This window comes from Leptosomus discolor, chromosome 1, assembly GCF_034619465.1.
Source record: "Leptosomus discolor isolate bLepDis1 chromosome 1, bLepDis1.hap2, whole genome shotgun sequence".
NCBI classification, from domain to species: Eukaryota; Metazoa; Chordata; class Aves; order Leptosomiformes; family Leptosomidae; genus Leptosomus; species Leptosomus discolor.
Window position 1 is genome coordinate 72,912,026 of NC_141391.1, and position 18,385 is coordinate 72,930,410.

General features: G+C 36.8%; 1 protein-coding gene across 1 annotated transcript in view; it reads left to right on the forward strand.

Annotated features, from left to right (window-relative positions):
• The window catches only part of TSGA10 (testis specific 10), a 48,087-nt gene that overhangs the window by 12,130 nt on the left and 17,572 nt on the right, over nt 1–18,385 (forward strand). The window contains 13 exon segments of the mRNA XM_086481904.1: nt 421–570; nt 949–1,122; nt 1,289–1,366; nt 3,911–4,062; nt 5,474–5,589; nt 10,331–10,485; nt 11,749–11,804; nt 11,976–12,144; nt 14,328–14,438; nt 14,980–15,165; nt 15,749–15,785; nt 15,788–15,954; nt 18,351–18,385. The exon segment at nt 18,351–18,385 is cut by the window's right edge and continues 168 nt beyond it. Of these exon segments, the coding sequence (XP_086338030.1) occupies nt 421–570; nt 949–1,122; nt 1,289–1,366; nt 3,911–4,062; nt 5,474–5,589; nt 10,331–10,485; nt 11,749–11,804; nt 11,976–12,144; nt 14,328–14,438; nt 14,980–15,165; nt 15,749–15,785; nt 15,788–15,954; nt 18,351–18,385 (1,586 nt within the window).

Genomic DNA, 18,385 nt, shown 5'->3' on the forward strand with positions numbered 1-18,385 from the left:
TTATCTTATGCTAAATTACCAAAGCCATAGTTACCAGGAAGAAAAAGGAATTTACTGTAAACAGAGGGATGCATAAGATGGGAATGTGCAAGTAATGTGAACTTAACTGCTGCTTTACACTGCATGCATGTATATCACTTTAAATGGTTACTGACAACTGCTTAAATTAAGTAATTATTAGCATGATTGTCGGTGCCATTTGTGGTAGACATTTGCTACTCAAAATAAACGTGTATTTTAGAAAATGTTGCGTATATCTGGGCTCTAATATGAAGAGATATGTATATACAGTCTTGAGGTTACTAGGTTGAAGGCTTATTAAATCTTTTATAGGAATTTCCAAACCAGCTCTAATAAGAAAGTGTATCAAGTTTTGTTTCTCTACTTTCACCTTACGTCACCTTATTCTTTATGGGAGAGTCCTCTGATCCAGAAGCTTTGAAAATATTGAGAGAACGTGAAGAACTTAAGTCAACAGTGAAAAAATGTGAGCACCATGTGATGGAAATTCAGGGTAAACTCAAAGTTTTAACAGCTGAGAGACACAAAATTGTCAGCCTTTATGAATGGGTAATGTTATTTATATTTGTATGATTAATTAAAATAACTGAAGGTGACATGCAAGAAAAGAAATCCTGGTTTTGTGTAAAAAAAAAAAAAAAACCAAACTCAAAAACAAAAAGAAAAGAAAAAAGTGCAAAGCATTTGCTCAAAAAATAGAAAAAAGTTATGGAAATTCTGTGATTTGAATGTCAGTTAAATACAAGTTTGTAAGTGCTCTCCTGAGTTAAGAATGCTTTCCTGAATCAAAGAATGTATGCACAAATCATTACTTCATCTTTGATACAGCACAGTTTCTGGGTTACTCTGCCTTACCAGCTGTGTCCTACAGTAATATATTACGTTATCTATTCCATATTTCTGTTACGCTGCTGTTTTTAAAAACAGGCACAAGAAGAGATTTCCCAACCTTGTCAGGAAGTTATCAAATGCCCCAGGACTCCTAAAAGTACTTTGACAGCTCAAGCTATGTTAAGACATGTGGAGATGGAAAGGGATACAGCACTGTCAGATTTCCGAAGGATGACTACAGAACGTGATAGCCTCAGGGAGCAGTTAAAGGTTTGATTCCACTCTCCCAAAGCTTATTTTAACATGAAAACTATTTAGGAGTGTAATTAAAGTTGCTGAAGATTTCTGTTCTAATCCTGAGCTATAATTGCATTACATGACTGTGGTGAATTCAGACGTGTTTTATATGTGATTTTGTTGTTGTTGTTTGTTACAGATTTCCCAAGAGACTGCATTTAATGAAAAGGCTCATTTGGAACAGAGAATTGAAGAGCTAGAAACTACTATTCAAAATGTAAGGGAAAATAGTTATTTATGGAGTTGTAAACATAATACATGTGATGTTTCATGGTTAATCCTGCAGGACCAACCTGACTGGTTTCCGTCAGGAGACAACAGGCTGAGAGCAGTGGATGTTGTTTACCAAGACTGTCGCAAGGCTTTTAACACTGGTACCCACAATGTTCTTGTATCCAGGTTAGGGCGTTATCGTCTGGATGGGTGGCAGCTACATTGGGAAAAATTTGATTTGATGTCTTATGAGGTAGCAGTTAATTTGGCCCGGTGACTGTTAACATGGAGCACCACAGGGCTTTGTTCTGAGGCCCGTCCTGTTTAACATCTTTATTGGTGACCTGAAGGAGGCAACAGAATGTGTGCTCGTAAAGTTTGTAGATGACACCAAATTAGGGAAACTATTGATATACTCAAGAGCAGGGCTGTCATCTACAGGGACCAAGACAGGTAAGAAGAGCGGAGAGCAGGAACCTTATGAAGTCCAGCCAGGATGAATGCCAAGTTCTGAATTTGGGAAGAAGAGCCACTGGCACCAATACAAGTTGGAGACTAATGGGTTTGGGAGCAGCTCTGCTGAAAATTCAGGCCCTGGAGGCCCTGGTGTACAGCAAGCTGTCCATGAGCCAGCAGTATGCCATGGTGGCAAAGAAGGCCAAGAGTGCACTAGGCTGCGTGAACAGGACACAGCTCAAGGGAAGTGATTGTCCCCCTTTACTGAGCACTCATTAGACCACATCTGGAATACACTGCGTCTGCTTTTGGCACCACGGTACAAGAAACACATTTGCCAAACTGGAGTGAATTTAATGGAGGGCTCTGGCAATACTTGCAGCTGGAACACTTTCTCTGTGAGAGCAGACTGGTGGAACTGGGCTTGTTCCACCTGGAGTAGAGGTGGCTTAAGGGGAACCCAAGTCCTACCTGCCAGTACTCATCAAGAAGTCAGAAACAGGCTTTTCACAGCAGTGCATGGTGGAAGGATGAGCAACAATGGGCATCAGTTGAAATCAGAAGGGTTCAGGGTGAATACAAGGAAATAGTTGTTTCTCATGAGGACAGTCGAGCAGGCCCTAGCCTTGGAGATTTTCAAGACCAGACTGGACAAAGCCCTGAACAACCTGACCTCAGAGCTGGCCCTGCTTTGAGCAGCAGCTTAGACTAGAGACCTCCTGGAGTCCATTCCAATGTGAACTGTCTTATGATTGTACGTTATTAAGACCTGATGCTCTAAAGTCAAATATAATTGTACTGTTCTGTCAAGTCCTGTTTAATATAGTTTAAGTTATTTGTGTGTGCTAACATACAGAGCTAAAATAGAAAATGAAAACATTAATAAAATGAATATAAATCATATATACTTACAGTCTTGCTAGAACTTGATTTTGAAAATAGATTAACATTGATTTCTGTATTGTATCTTTCTTCTAGATCTTGTGGTTATAAATTCTGGTCAATTTTCTTTTTTCCCTTCAGCCTTTTAAATCCTAACAAGCCTATAAATACAGTTCCAAGGATTATAATATTAAACTGAGTGCATCTGTGATAAAGAATACACTGTAGGCTTAAATAGCTCTGAGTACTCAGAGTAATAAATTAGCTTTAATCACACACTTGACATATGGTCTGTAGTGAATACTGGGAATAGCCCTGTTTTAGGTACATCATATTATTCCTTCAGTTTATTTGGTACCCTTTGAGGGTGATACATCAATATGAAATTTATGGCACTAGTATTGAAAAAGTTACTGCGTACCAGAGGCTTACTGACTTGCTCTTTAGAGGTCTGACCTTTGTTTTAGAGTAACACAGAAATTAGTACTGAAGGAATCAGTAAATGAGGAGAGGGATGAGGTGAGATTTTTTTACCTGTCTCAAATAATTTAGAAATGACAGTTCTTTGAATGTTAAGTGTAAGCATTTGAAGAAAGAAAGATACCTTTCTTTAAACTGGATATTTCAAACTAGCTTTGCTGGAATCTGTGCAAGGTGTTTTGGACCTGTTCTTTGTTCTACATACAGACCTAAAGGCCTCATGGTGGTGACTTGGTCATATAGTGCTTGATGAAAGTGTTTTGCAGTGATTTCTCTATCAGGTTATCAGCATAGCTGTATAACTTAGTAGAGGCCTAAAGCTGTCATTGGTAGAGTTGTATCCTGAACTGGGATTTCTCTTTTCATACACTCATAATAATGTTTTCTGTTATGTTAGTTTGCACTGAAAACTTTTAACGTTGATCAATGCCAAACATTTTTTCCCTTGGGCATAGTTCCAACCCAAAATTTACATTAATAAATTAAAATATTCCCAGAGGTGTGAAAGACAGGAAATTGATTGTCCCCTAAAGGAGGTGAAAATCACATTTTGGCTTTTTGCCAGCTACCTTCAGGAGACTTGGAGTCAGGCCCTGAGAAAATGAGATACTTGGGCATTTCTTCTTCAGTAAGAGATTTATGCTAAAACCAGTAGAATTTGAATTAATAGGAGAAAATCTATGGATAAATCAGCTTTTTTTTGGCTTTTGATATTTATTTATATTTACAGTTAGATAGAGAACGATTAGAACAGATGTCCAAAGTGGCGCTAATGAAAGGCACCATTGATTCTCTGGAAACTGAGAAAAAAAGATTGACAAGAAGAGCACAGGACTCTGAAACCGAGCTGAGCCGACAGGAAGCTGAATATGTTTCACTTAAGTAAGTAAAAGTATATAATTGCATTAGTTTGATGAGTAACCTCAGCCTGTGTTAATTGGTTTTCATAACTGTTATATAGCTCAAAGGGAAAGGAATTTCTGACAGTTGCTCTTATGAGCCATCCTTCTTTTTGGAATGAAATTGTTTTCCTCATTGCTTATTTATATGTAAATGTTCTTAGCTTGTTGATATTATGATATGCTGAAAACTGTTTTCAGTGAAAAAATTTACTCTGACTTAGAGTTAGGAGCTGTCCATTAGAAGCTGCAGGGATTGATTTTTTTGGTAGATTGCGTATGAATTTAAAACAAAAATAATTCTTTTTTAATTTTTGTTATAGAGGCAAGCAAACACGGATAAACTAATGAGTGTCATGTAGTTAGTTTTAAACATCCTTTTCTTAGTTCTGGAGCTTTTTCATGACAGGAAATAAAACTGAAGCCTTGCATAGGGTTTATGGCCTGCTGCTCAACTGGAGTTCCTAACCATGTTCAGAAGCATGTAGTGGGACTAGACTCAATCAAAGCCTTTAGGGAAGAAAGCATAGGTCAGTGAGTGCAAGGTAAAAAAGGATCACTTACCGACTGGAGGGAAAGATCAATCACATGTGAAGTTTGTGTGGAGAGATACGAAGGACTAGATCACAGACTGAACTAGGCTACAGAGTGAACAGACTGCAAGAGAAGATACTGCGACTTTTTCCTCTTGTCTTTCCTTAAATAGAGTTCAGTTAGGCAACCACTCTCCTAAACCTGTGTGTCCTTACAAGTGACTGGTGTAGTCGACACATGGCTGTTGTGGTTTTTTTGGTTGAATTTTGATTGGTGGGAGTGCTGGGTGCTAGCACGCAATATTGTGCTGGCCCACAACACCTTTCTAAGAGTATTGTGATTTGTAAAATGACATGAACTCTTTTGTAAGTCCAGTCCTGAGTTATTGCTGCTTTATAATAATTTGTCAGATTTATGAATAGTGTAAAAATTAAAGATTAGTTGCTGATACTAAAATATCTTTTTCTCCCCCCTTCCCCCAGACCCAGGCTGATAGTTCTCTTCAGTTCCTTCAACAATTTGAGAATCATTAATACTACACTACCTGATTTAAACATATGACTTGGATATAACTTGAAATAGGTCAGGAATTCCAATGTATGTCCCAAGTGATGATTTTTATTTTAATAATTTTTGAGAAGTTTTTATGTCCACCTGTTGTAAAGAATTCTTCTTACTTTCCTGTGGTTCTTTACAGGAGTATTCAGACTTTATTATCAAGAGATTAAAGTTAATATTAATAAAATATTCTAAAATATACATAAGAATCTCACTTTTTCCTAACTTTTGTGATTTTAGTGGCATTCCAAAAAGGAAAAAAAATAATATGTAAATGTCTGAATTCTCTTCTACTCTTACAGATTATTGAATGAAAAGACAGAACAGAGTCTTTCAGAGGCTCAGCGAAGCCTTGTTAAGAAAAAATGTGAAATGCAACTTACCCAAAAGAAAATTATGCTTTTGAATGAAAAAATTGGTGAGTGACAGATATGATTTTTGTAATAAAATTCAATAGGCTAATTGTTATATTACCCTTTTTTTTCCTTTTTTTTTTTTTTTCCTCTTATGGGTTAAAAGAAAACATGTCGAATGCAAATAAATATACTTTTGGCAGTTGTAAATTTCAAGTGCAGACCATTTGTTTTCTTTCCTTATTGGAAGGTTTTTGCATTTTAAAATTATGTGATAAAGCTCTTGCAAGTAAGTTTCAGTGACGATACACACTGTCAACTGAACAATGTGTGTTGGTACCAATGTGCAGTGTTTGAGCATATCAGTTATATTTATGATCCACTAAGGTGGTGGTAGCACCTCTCAGTGCCGTAAGATGATGATGGAATCAGGAAAACATCCTTTATAGTATATATCCTATATTGTACCTTTTTTATATTATGGGATTAAGGGAGGTGGATACATGAATTATTATTCCTGTAGTGCCAAGGAATATTTTCTCACTTCCAAAATTACAACTGTATTGTGTTAGAAGTCTTTTATCATTTTCTGTAGATGCAGTTGACATAATCTGTTCTCAAATGCAGTGCTGTATTTGTGAAGGGAGAATAAAGCTAACCTATAGCTAATTACATCTAATGTTAGAGCTCACTAATGCTGTTAAATTATCTTGTTTTCTGTTAATTACAAATTTCAAACTCCGGTTATTTGGATTTAAATATTTCATTTGAGATGAACATTTCATTCAAATGAATAAGCATTTAATTCAAAGTGAACTTAATTTTTTTTAATGTTTTTGCTAAAGTGTTTAAGCCATTCCTGAGAAGGCTAGAGAAAAAGATGTTTTATCCACATTAAAATCCACATATTTTGTTTTAAAAATCCTGTACTCCTGATACAGTGAATTAGGGATTTAATGTTTGATAGGCATGTCAGTATATGTGTAGTTGCATGCTGTTAATAGTTCCCAGGAAATGTGCCCCAATTAAGTGTATTTTAAGCCTAAAAAAAAAAACCCACCAAAAACCGCCCCCAAAAACCCAGTTCATTAAAGCTGGATAGAGACTTTTCACAATTTGGCATCTGGGGTCTCATATAATCTAACTGAGGCATGTTCCAATCTAGATTCATTAGCATTTTTCGTTACTGTGAGGCAAGTCCAGGCAAAGAATCTTGAAATTAATGGAGACCGAGAATACTGAGATTACAATTTGGATGAGGCAGCATAATCGTAGTGAAATAGATAGAAGTAAAGTTAATAAAGAGCCAGGAGACAAGTGAAGAATAGGGATATTGGCTGGACAAGAATTTGCAGTGAGGAAGGTTGGTTGTCAGAGGAGACTGTAAGTATGAAACAGCAAGACTGGAGTCAGTGAATGGAGAAACAGAGTGTGGATGTGGCACCAGGGAAAGCTGGGGCAATGCAAGAAATCAGAGATTGAAAATTAATTAAAACGAGAGGAGGGAGTGAAGAAGGATCAGAGACATCCAGTGGTTAAAGAGACTGGAAAGATCCTTAAAATTGGATGACTAGTTCCAAGACTGTGGTTAGGACTTAGAGCTATTGGACGTGCACCATGACTAGAACCTGTGAGCAGCTATACACACAGAATATTTAGGACTCTGACAATAATCCTGAAAGCAAGAGAAAGATTGGAAGTAAAAGGAGATTGAAATGGAAAAGATGGATTTAGGAGTTTAGTATTAGTAGGGAAGGAGTCTAAGATGAGAAACCTTAAGATTTGGGGCTGACCAAAGAGAAGAGAAAGGATGAGCAGCTAATGGTATCTTCTTGGAGAGGTAGAATTGGAGAAGATGGAAAGAGTGTGTGTGCCCACTAGAGAACCTTTTCCCTTTTTGGAGTCTGGAATGGAAGTAGAGATTTCCAAGTCTTGTGTTACCTTCTCTTGTCAGCAAAATAATGTACTCTTGGCAAAGTGTCTCTTTCCAGTGCTTGTCTGAAGAAAGAACAGCAGTATAGTCCCCACAATGGTTTGTCTTCTATGTTATGTGACACATGATGGGAATCTAAATTGTGGCTTTTGTTCTTCACACAAGTTAAGTAACTTATTTCAGAGACAAACACTAAGAAGTTGGGAATGCCAGTCTTAAGGTTGTCTAGTGAAGCAAGCTTGTCTGTCAGATCATCTTCTTAGCCAAAAATACAGTGAATAAAGCAGGTAATTGCAGAAAGAGAAAGTACATGCTATTTAAACTGCTAAATATTGTTATGCAGTATTTTATAATATTGCTGTCGCTACATTAGAATTTTGGGGTGATGCACAACCAAACTTTTCAGTTTAACTATACATATGACCTGTTTTCAGAGTGCTTGATTTGAGACTTTGGTTATTAATTTTCAGAAATGTGGAGCACTCACAGCTGTGGCAGCAATCAATGTTGCTCTTTTGAACATGTAATACTTTCTATCCTGAAAATTTAGGTCACAGTTTGGGCATCCAAAATAATCAGATAGCATTTCAATTGATCTTTGTCCCTCCATTCCTTTTCTGTAAAATAGCGAGAATGCTTAGAATCACAGAATGGTTGAGGCTGGAAGGCACCTCTGACGGTCATCTTGTCCAACCCCCCTTCTCAAGCAGGGCCAGCCACTCAGGACCATGTCTAGATGACTTTTGAATACCTCCAAGGAAGGAGACTCCATAACCTGCCTGGGGCAACCTGTTCCAGTGCTCCATCACCCTCACAGTGAAAAAAAGTGTTTCCTGATGTTCAGAAGGAGCCTCCTGTGTTTCAGTTTGTGCCCATTGCCTCTTGTCCTGTCACTGGGCACCACTGAAAAGGGCCTGGCTCTGTCCTCTTTGCACTCTTCCCTCAGGTATTTATAGGCATTTATAAGATCCCCCTGAGCCTTCTCCAGGCTCAACAGTCCCAGCTCTCTCAGCTTTTCCTCACAGGAGAGATACTCCAGTCCCTCAATCATCTTCGTGGCCCTTCACTGGACTCTTTCCAGTATATCCATGTCTCTCTTGTACTGGGGAGCCCAGAACTGGACACAGCCCTCCAGGTATGTCTCACCAGAGCTAAGTAGAGGGGAAGGATACCCCCTTTGACCAGGTAGCAATACTTTCCTTAATGCAGCCCAGGACACCATTAGCCTTCTTTGCAGCAAGGGCACATTGTAGGCTCGTGTTCCATGTGTCGACCACCAGGCCTCTCAGCTTTCCTGCCAAGCTGCTTTTCAGCTTGTGTACTGGTGCCTGGGGTTGTTTGTCCCCAGGTGCAGGACTTTGCATTTCCCTTTGCTGAACATCATGAGGTTCCTGTCAGCCCCTTTCTCCAGCCCATCGAGGTCCCCGTGGATGGCAGCATGACCCTCTGGTGTATCAGCCACTCTTGCCAGTTTTGCATCATCAGGACAATTCCTCATGGTACCCTCTGCCCCATCATCCAGATCACCAATGAAGATAAAAACCAGGACTGGACGCAGTATTAACCCCTGGGGCACACTACTAGTTACCAGTCTCTAACTGGACTTTGTGCCATTGATCACCACTCTCTGGGCCTGGCTGTTCTGCCATATTTCAATCCACTTCACTGCTCACCCAGCCCATATGTCAACAGGTCACGTTCACTGAGTATCTTATGCGAGTGTCAAAGGCCTTATTGAACTCAAGGTAGACGATATCCACTGCTCTCCCCTCATCTATCAGGCCAGTCATTTCATCACAGAAGTTTGTCATGTTGGTAAAGCGTGACTTCCCCTGGGCGAAGCCATGCTGACTACTCCTGATGACTTTCTTGTTCTTAATGTGCCTGGAAATGGTTTCCAGGATTAGTTGCTCCATCAGAATTTTCTTTAGAGCCAGGTTTGAACTCTGTCTTAGCAGGTTCCAGAGCCATGCATTTGAAAATATGTGCTGGAAATTTGAATGCCTTTCGCCTTGTGTTTTGAAATAAGGAGAAGTTCTGAGGAAAAAACAGAATGTGATTATATACTATGATGTCCCTCAAAGACTGAGCTACAGATAATTTTACTTTGGATGTTTTATCTCCTGAAAGTGGTTAATAAGTATCATTCAATAAACCAAATCACACTGATATTTAGAGAGTAATTTGCAGCCTGCATGGTTTTTATGAGATGTAAGGTTCACTGTAAGAAGAGTTTTTGTGTTTCAACTCTGTGAATGCAATGTATGTAGATCACATAAGGATTGGTTACCTTGACCATTTAAAGGTGATGCGTAACACCTTATTAGCTGAATGAAGATAAGGAGAGACATCTTTTAGAATTTGCTTTTGTAGTGAGTAGATTGCTTTTTTTCATTATTACCTTTGCATTTTTTTTTAAGTGGTGTTGAATTTATAAATGCATTACACTTACATAAAGTTCATTTAAATAAATAAAGGATTTCAGAAAAACTGGACAGTATCAGGATATCAATCTCTCATTTCATCAGTCATTACACACTGTATGTAGTCTATATATTACTTCTGTCTATTGTAATTCTGTTTAAGCTTTTATTGTTATAATACCCAGGAAAGTTCTTTTTAATAATCTAGACGTTTGCTGTTTAAAGATAGAATTGTTTTGAGCAAAGAAATTTAAGACTTTGATCTAAGGAAGAATGCAGTTCTGTAAGTGTTAGTTGGATTATTTATATGTTTCAAGAAGGTATATGCTTCAGTGTTTTCTTGGAGGGGAGCTCTTGCCATGTTCTTTTACACTTCCAAAGCATATAAACATAATTTTAATTTCAAGTGGGTTGAATTAATAAAAATGAGAACTTTCTGCTTGTGTCCAGCTGACTTTTCAAGACAAAGCCTTGTACAACAAAAGGAGATCTATGCTTTGAAAGACACGATTGCACAACTTAACAAAGAGAAGGCAACTTTGCAAGACTGTATGGAAGAAGGAAGGAAGAAGATTGCTACGTTTGAGGAAAACCTGGCGATTAGAGTATGTTCTAACAAGTAAATAGTCACGTAGTCACAAAAGATAAATAGGGAAAGGCTCTGTTGGGTCGTCACACCTATCTTATTTTGGTATCTGCAACAGTGCTCAGTGCTGGCCTAGTTCTGCTCCAGTCTCAAGGCAAGAATAAAACTCACGTCGACTTCAACAGCAGTAGGTTTGAGCAATGTTGAGAATCTCATGCTTGGTGTCTTGTATGGTTTATACTTATCAAGAGATGAGACTTTAAGTACTTTGCTGAAGTGGATAAGAGTAAATTGTGATGAATGAAATATTTTGTTTGTCATAAAATCTAGCCTAAATTTTTCCTTGGGATCCACTGATGTTAAAGATGCAGGGTGCCAAATAATACTGCCTTTTGTGTCATTGAAGAAGCATCTGAATTATGTTCTTTTCACCTTAAGCTACCAGTTTACCTAAGAAAATTGCATCAGTTTATTGCACAGTGCGATTTCAAACTATATAATTAATCTCCTTGGTTCTTGGTTCTGAAACACTGTTTTTTCTCTTCAGCTTAAGTCTTGTGGATATTGATTTAGGATAAACTGAAAAGGTACTTTTTATCTGTTGTGATTGTTAACTCAAGAATTTGCACTGATGTTTAACAAAATCTTAAAGAAAAGATATTGCAGGACAGGCTATAATCATCTTGCCATAAGCACTGCCTTTGCATTTTAAAAACTGTGAAATGTAAACCGGTGTCCATTTTTGAGAAGAGATGGCTGTCTCTCACCTCACTTATGTCTCCAGTGGAAGATGTTTCCTTAGCCTATGTATGCTTCTTTTAATACCTGTATCCAAAGACAAGGAAGTAAAATGATATACTTTGTATTACCTTCTTTATGGAAATACAGTGATGGAATTCTCGTTTTATCAGTTACAAACTACTGGACTCTGGTAGCTTATTCATTGTAGAAAAGCTATGATAAGTTATCTAATAGACAGAAGACATCATTTCGTTTTGGAAGTGTGAGCCAAATGCTACCTTTAGAACCACAAAGGATTAAAAAATTAAAATTAGATTCTGCAGAAGATAACAATATTTGTTCCTTTATTTGCCAAATTAGATTATGAGAATTTTCGCCTGTCAACAGTACATTATGCAACTTGGGAAACCACAATCCATTTTGCATTAAATAGTTAAATTAACCAGCTAGCCAAATAAAAGGAAAATAGAAATAATATTTTTTTTCCATTTATACTGAGGAGTGGTGGGAGATTTATTTTAATTTTATATTTCTTTTCAAGGAGCAAATAATTTCAGATTTGAAGATTCTGATTTCTGAGTTGGAGCATTCCACAAAGTAAGGCTAAAATGCCAAGTAGGCTAATGTATAATATTTTTCTTACTCTATTAAATATTAAAGTGTTACGCTTTGTTTCATGATTTACAAACTTAACCACTGGAAAAGCTATCATTTGTATTAGGTTGGGCAATATTGTCACACCTGAAATATTAATTGTTTGCTGCATAGAAAATCTGCTGAAACACTCCGTATCTGTGAGAAAGATATCACCAGTTTGCATCAAGAGCTACAAGAAACCAGAAATGAACTTGCACAGACTAACGAGAACAGAAAATCATTAGCTCAGGAGAATGACAGGTTACAAGAGCATCTTTCTGATATTAAGGAAGAAAATCAGGTATATTTGTACAGAGAACCCTTGAATAAAAAGGACGATTGTGTGTTTTCAAGTAGTGCATAGAATTGTTTGGCCCTCATCTGAAGTAAATTTGGAAAACTAGTTTTTAAGCTCATTTTTCAAACTCTGATTTTCCCTTATTTCTCAGCTCACTTGTATAAAGGGGACCAGCTATTCTTATGTAATGTTTTGGATGTTTATCTTAAGGAAAAGCTAATTAATGTTGTTTTCTGATCTTCCTGTAAAAACACTGGCAGTTATAACTATTGCTTGTATGGAAAAGTACTATAAAGGATGCAGCGAGTATTTCTTATACTGTGCTGTGACTGGCCCAGAGCACTTACAACCTTATGACTTGCTAATAATTTAACACGGTACACATCTTAATAAGGTTCAAAACTTTAATAGTATTGTATTTCTTTACATTCCTTTAAAGTGGCTTTTGGATAAAAGATGCTGGAAATATTTGGTTATAATACAACATTACATTATCTACTATGTTATTTATCTCTGAGCAGTTACTAATGGAAGTAGTTAAAATACGTTAAAGTGTTGTCTCAAGCGCACACAATGTTCTCTCATCAATGTATTTTCCAAGCAGCTAGAAATTAAGCTTAATAGCTGTAGTCATTTATCACTGTGTAATGTTCTGGGTTTGCTTCTCTTTGTTCAACTGCTTGCCTTCATTTAGGTTTTCTGATACTTGCTCTTTCTTCTCCACGCTTATTCTACTGTGTAGGGTATCTTTGTTTTTGAAAATACTTTCTGCTCACCTGGCTTTGTCTTCCTCTAGAAGCATTACCCTGTTTTGAAGGAGCAGATTAACTTCACCTGATTTTTAGCTGTTGAAGTTTTCAGGCATTAAGGCTCCCTTTCACATGAAGCAAAGTCCTCCAGATGGAGATTCATCCTATCCTAGTTTTTAAAAAGATTCATTTCACCTGTTTCTCCCCCTTCATTATAGAGGAAGCATAGCTAACTAGATTAGATTAGGAGTCTAATTCAGCGCTGCAAAAATTAGGTGAGACAACTCCCATGCTAAACAACTCTTCTCTAATATTTTTTTATTAGTGCCCTCTTTGAGCATTATAGAACAGTCGAGGTCTATACCCTAAAGGTAGGTAGTGAGTGTCACTAGAAACATGCATTGCTGAGATTACTTAGGGAATCACTATTCTGAACCTTCTCTCAGATACCCAGTTGTTGCTGATGTGGTCAGCTGGTACAAAACACAGCCTTCTGTTGCTTCTAGCCACTTTTGAAAGCTTCATGGTTTTCTTAGCAATGCCTGGGTGCTTCTAGAAGCAGTTAGAAACAAAAAGTCTTAGCCTCACAGGACCAGCTCCTTTTTAATGGGCTTGCTTCTATAATATGTAACAGTTCCTCTAGGTTCTTCCATTAATTTAGACAATATTCGAAGTACTTAAAGTAGCATTCCCTTTCCTCCAGTTGGGCTTACTGGAAAAGTTCCCAGAGCCTTTTTTGGCAATTCACAGCCTTTTCACAATGGGAACAGGAGTTTCTCCATAGCCTACCTTCCCCGACTCGCCCCTGGCACCTCACACCCTACACCTCCTCAATACTGGTTCTTGCAACTGAGTGTTCTTATAGTAATTTTCTAAGGAAGAAAGAGTTGCTGAAAAGGGCAGTTCAAGACCACCTTTATGCAGGATTTTTTCTTCACTCTGTTCTGTTTTTCAAGCAGTAGTTGCCAGGACTGTGTGCATTCTCCTAATACTTGTGGCTTTATTTTTCCTGATTAGGAGATAACCACTTAATTCCATTTTTAGCTGTCTTCTGCTTTTTCAAATGTGGGCTTTTGAGAGACTGTAACATGTAAAAAAGGAAACTGACTCTGAGCCCTGCTCCTTAAATGGGGCAGGCTATTTTGTTATGCCCACTTAGCTGCTAAATAAGCCTTCTGTCTTTCTTCTGAAACGCTCCATTCTTTTATTGACATTTTCCTTCTCTTTGAGAAGATTTAGCCTTATTTGTAAGTCAAAGAAGGTAACTATTTTGACAGATGCGAAATTTTATTTTTAGAAATATACATGGTTTAGATTTTATACAGCCTTTAAATAACTAGTTAATAAAGCCATAGGTGCTAGATACACACAAGTTCTATTTTTTGTAAAGGTGCAAACAGTATACTTTAACCTTACCAAAGAAATCTTTCTTCATAGCTACTGCATAAAAAACTAGCAAAGTACCAGAATGAGCTTGATGATATGAAGATGAAAGCCCAGGATTCAAGCACAGATATTGTCAGGCTGAAGGGTGCACTGAACTCTAAAGTGAGCATATGGATTAAACCTGTTAATAAAAGCTGTTGTTTTAACCAAAAATGAAATTTTAACCATATTTCCATGGAATAATTTGCTTCCTACCTGAAACTTACTTGCATTTTGCTAACATATTGTTAATAGTTTGAACACATTTTCTTATCTGTTTTTGCAGTACACAAGGAAGTATATTTCACTGTGTTTTAATATATATATGTGTTTGTGTATGTTTATTAAACTTAAGAATTCAGACAGTGAATAACACAGAGACTTGGGACTCGTGTCTTTATCACCATATGGGATTAATAGTAAAAAAATATTTCTGCAATATATTGCTATACCCTATATTTGTAATGTTAATTTAGCCATTTTTTAACAGATGTCTTTTGAACAAAACACTAGTTCCTGACAAGCCTCTCAATGATTTGGCTAAATGGAAAAGTTTTCAATGGAAAGAGAACATCCGATACCATGTCATAACCTGTAGAAGTATAGATATCCCTATTTGGGAAGCTTACTGTAAATTACTAAACAAACAAGCTTTGTGTGTTAGGAGAGAGAGAACTGCGAACTTTTGGAGAATTACCACAAAGCCTGTGAACAAGGAGAAAGTTGGGAATTAAAATGCCATCAAGCAGAAGCAGATTGTAGCTCTGTTAAACTGGCACTGATCAGTGAGGAGTCTGAGAACCGCAGGTTGAAAGAGAAAATGGAGTCCCTTGAAACACAGATTGAGCAAGTAAGTTGAAATCATTCTTTCCATAGTTCACCCTTGAAATGGTCTGGTAGTATTTTAAGCCTGCAACTGTTTAAAATTGTGCTTAATGCCACCTCTCATATTTTAGAGATACTTGCTACAATGAACTGTATGGAGTTTGAGTTTATTTAATAACATGGCTAGAATTCCACTAGGCACACTTGGATAAAAATGTCTTAAAAAATAATATCATCTTTCAAGGAAATAGCATTCACTGATCATCTACATGCAAGAATACATTTTATTGCTAAAATAAGAGGGTCTTATCTGAAAATGAAATGCGGCCTATGGCAGAATTTTCAACTTTATTAGCTCTGCAGAAGGAGTAGAATTCTAGGAATAGAGTTTAAAATGTCAATAGCTGATTTTGCTGTCAAAAGCAAGAACTCCTCTTCTAGTTTTTATATACAGGAGTTATTTAAAGAAACAACTTTAAAGTTTATTCCAGAAGAAATGACTGCTGCCTCTTAAAATTCACCACAATTACATATAGCTATTTATGTGGATTTTGGAAGCAGTTTTAAATTTTCTTTGCAGTAGATTATCTGATATTGCTTTACTATAGCATTTAACAACAGAAGCATCATACAAGTCTCAGATTTCTGCCTAAGCAAGTCTTTTGTGAAAAGAGAAGAATTTCAAAACATACATCTGGAGAGAGTCTCTGTACTTGCAAATCTCACATCTACACAACAACTTTGCATTAAACTAGATGCAGTCGAAGAACGATTAAAACGGCAATTAACTTCCACAGCAGAGAAGGTAGAAAGGGCATGTGAAATATATCAGAAAAATAAGTTTATACTTAAGGGATCTAATTCTGCTTTGAGATCTAGAATGATCAAAGGAATCCTCATTGATGATTAGTGTTTCAATATTTTTGTTTAATTTGGCATTCCTCAGGGGCTTAACCAGCACATGGATGCTGTATACTCTTTGAAAAAGCACACTGCTTTTCAAGGTTTTACTGTGAATACTTAAAATTCAAGACTTAAAATTAGTGGTTGTTTTCATGAAAAATATATTGGATTTTACATCTAGTCGCTAAGTAAGCAGAATAGCTGGAATAGTTCATTAGCAAAGAAACTTGACATGGACTTTAAAATGAACTGTTTTAGGAAGTATCACTTATCTCTTTAATAATCTTAATTTCCCTTGAAAATAAATTTCTGTGGACCTTTGTTTTTACAAAAACTACAAAATTGATGTGTGATAGGCAAATTTTTAAAAACTCTGCTTGCATAAACTCTGAAAAATTGTTCATACGTACTCAGTGATATTTTCAGTATGATTCCATCACTGTCCTGTCCATCCTCTATTCCAGCTGAGATAATTTCTTGTTCTTTACAGGCTTCCAGCATTCTCTTTCAATCTTTATGCCTTTTCCATACACCATGGGTAAAGCTGCTGTTTGACAGTTAGTTATTTGTTCCAGCCAAACGTCTGTGAAGTCTTGTATGCTTGTGGAATTCTCTACAATGCTTTGGATAGGGAAGAGTTTCATCATGTGACATTTGTCTGAAGCTTTTGTGAGATCTAATATGACTAAGCCTTCCTGGATCCTTCTGAGAGATTATCAGTGAAGGGACTTGCTGGGACTGTGGAGAGCAGCAACAGTTTCAGGAGAGAAAAGTGCAGAGATGCAGTTGGAATAGTTGGAGAGAAGTCTGAAGTCGGGAAATTTTCACTAGGTTTTTCATACCTTTAAACCAGTAGTCTTTCATCAGCTATGTATAACCTTCAGATAGGGTTCTTATTTTACATAGGATTCCAATGCATAAATCTGCATTAGAAGGTTGCAGCATATGTGTATTCAGAAGTGGAAACTAAACCTGGTGCTGAATAATATTGTTCTCTCAGTGTTTCTAATATTGTTTATTTTCTATAACTTACGCTGTCTACAGTTTTCAGTATTCTTTTGTTCTGAAATACAAAGGCAGAATAGCAAAACTAGATTTTTGATTGACAGTAAAAAAAAAAGGAACTAGATTTTTGATTGACAAAAAAGAACTAGGAAAAAACCTAGAAAAAATATTTTAAAAGGAACTGGATTTTTGATTGACAGTTAGTAGAAAATTGGATCTTTCAGATTGAAGAAACCTTTTAGTTTAGTTTGGTAAAACAGAACAAATTGAGTTTTGCTTTGGAAAGTGAATAATCCTTCCCTTGCCCCAGCCCCCCACGCCTTGTTGGCCTGTGACCTGAGTTCTCTCAGTATCTTCCTCATTTGAACACACAAATGGTTATCATCTGAAAATTCTGAGGAATGTGCTGAAGAGATGGGGTGTTAAGATGTCTCAGTTCATAGATTTACCATGACCTTTGGGTGAGCGTTATTGTGCTTAATGTAAACTAAGTTTGAGTAAAATACAGATAAAAGTGTTTGTAGCACCCCAAGTAGACTCAGTTAGACACGCTAAAATGCATACATGAAAAGATGAAGGAAAAATAGCATCTAGCTTACTTACACTATGATTAGAATGGGAAGTTTTCTGTGTCTCTGTAGCTGACTCAAATACAGATTTTCCTGACTTGCTGTCTCTAGATTTTTTTTTCTCTCTTTTTGTATAGTTATATCTTGGTTATGTCCATTGTTCCCTCTGCAGTGGAACATACTACGTTTTATGGGCGTTCCTCTTTTTTAACTTTCCCAAAGATATGTAGCTACTTACTCTCTTGGGTTTTTTATTCATTTTCCCTTTTTCTCCAGATTTATTCTTGATGCTTCTTTAGGTAAAGCAAGTGTAATGTCACTCTGGTGGTGATACAGATACTGGTTTATTACACCGGGTGTCATTTCCTGCATACAAATGGTCAATTGGTAGTTTCTTGCCTCAACAAAATGTAAAACTTCCTTCCTCTTCTTTAATGATTCTCTCTACAGTCTGTATCCATTGATCTTTATATTTCATAGCATTTTGTCATTTCTATCGAGTACATTTATATTCAGATATATACATTGGGTGAATTTATAAATCTGACAAAGGATTTTGACTGAGGGGGAGTATAACACTAATCATCCATCTTGGAGTGAGAGCAAATTTTGGTCATTGATCCCAGACTTCCTTTTTTCTTTTTCTCTTCCGTTTTTTTAATGAAAGAAAGGTTACCATAATAGCCAGTAAGCTTAACAGACATACACCTAAAACTTTAAAATCTTTGTTTAGTTGCAGAGCAAGTGCAAATCATCCCATTCTGAAAT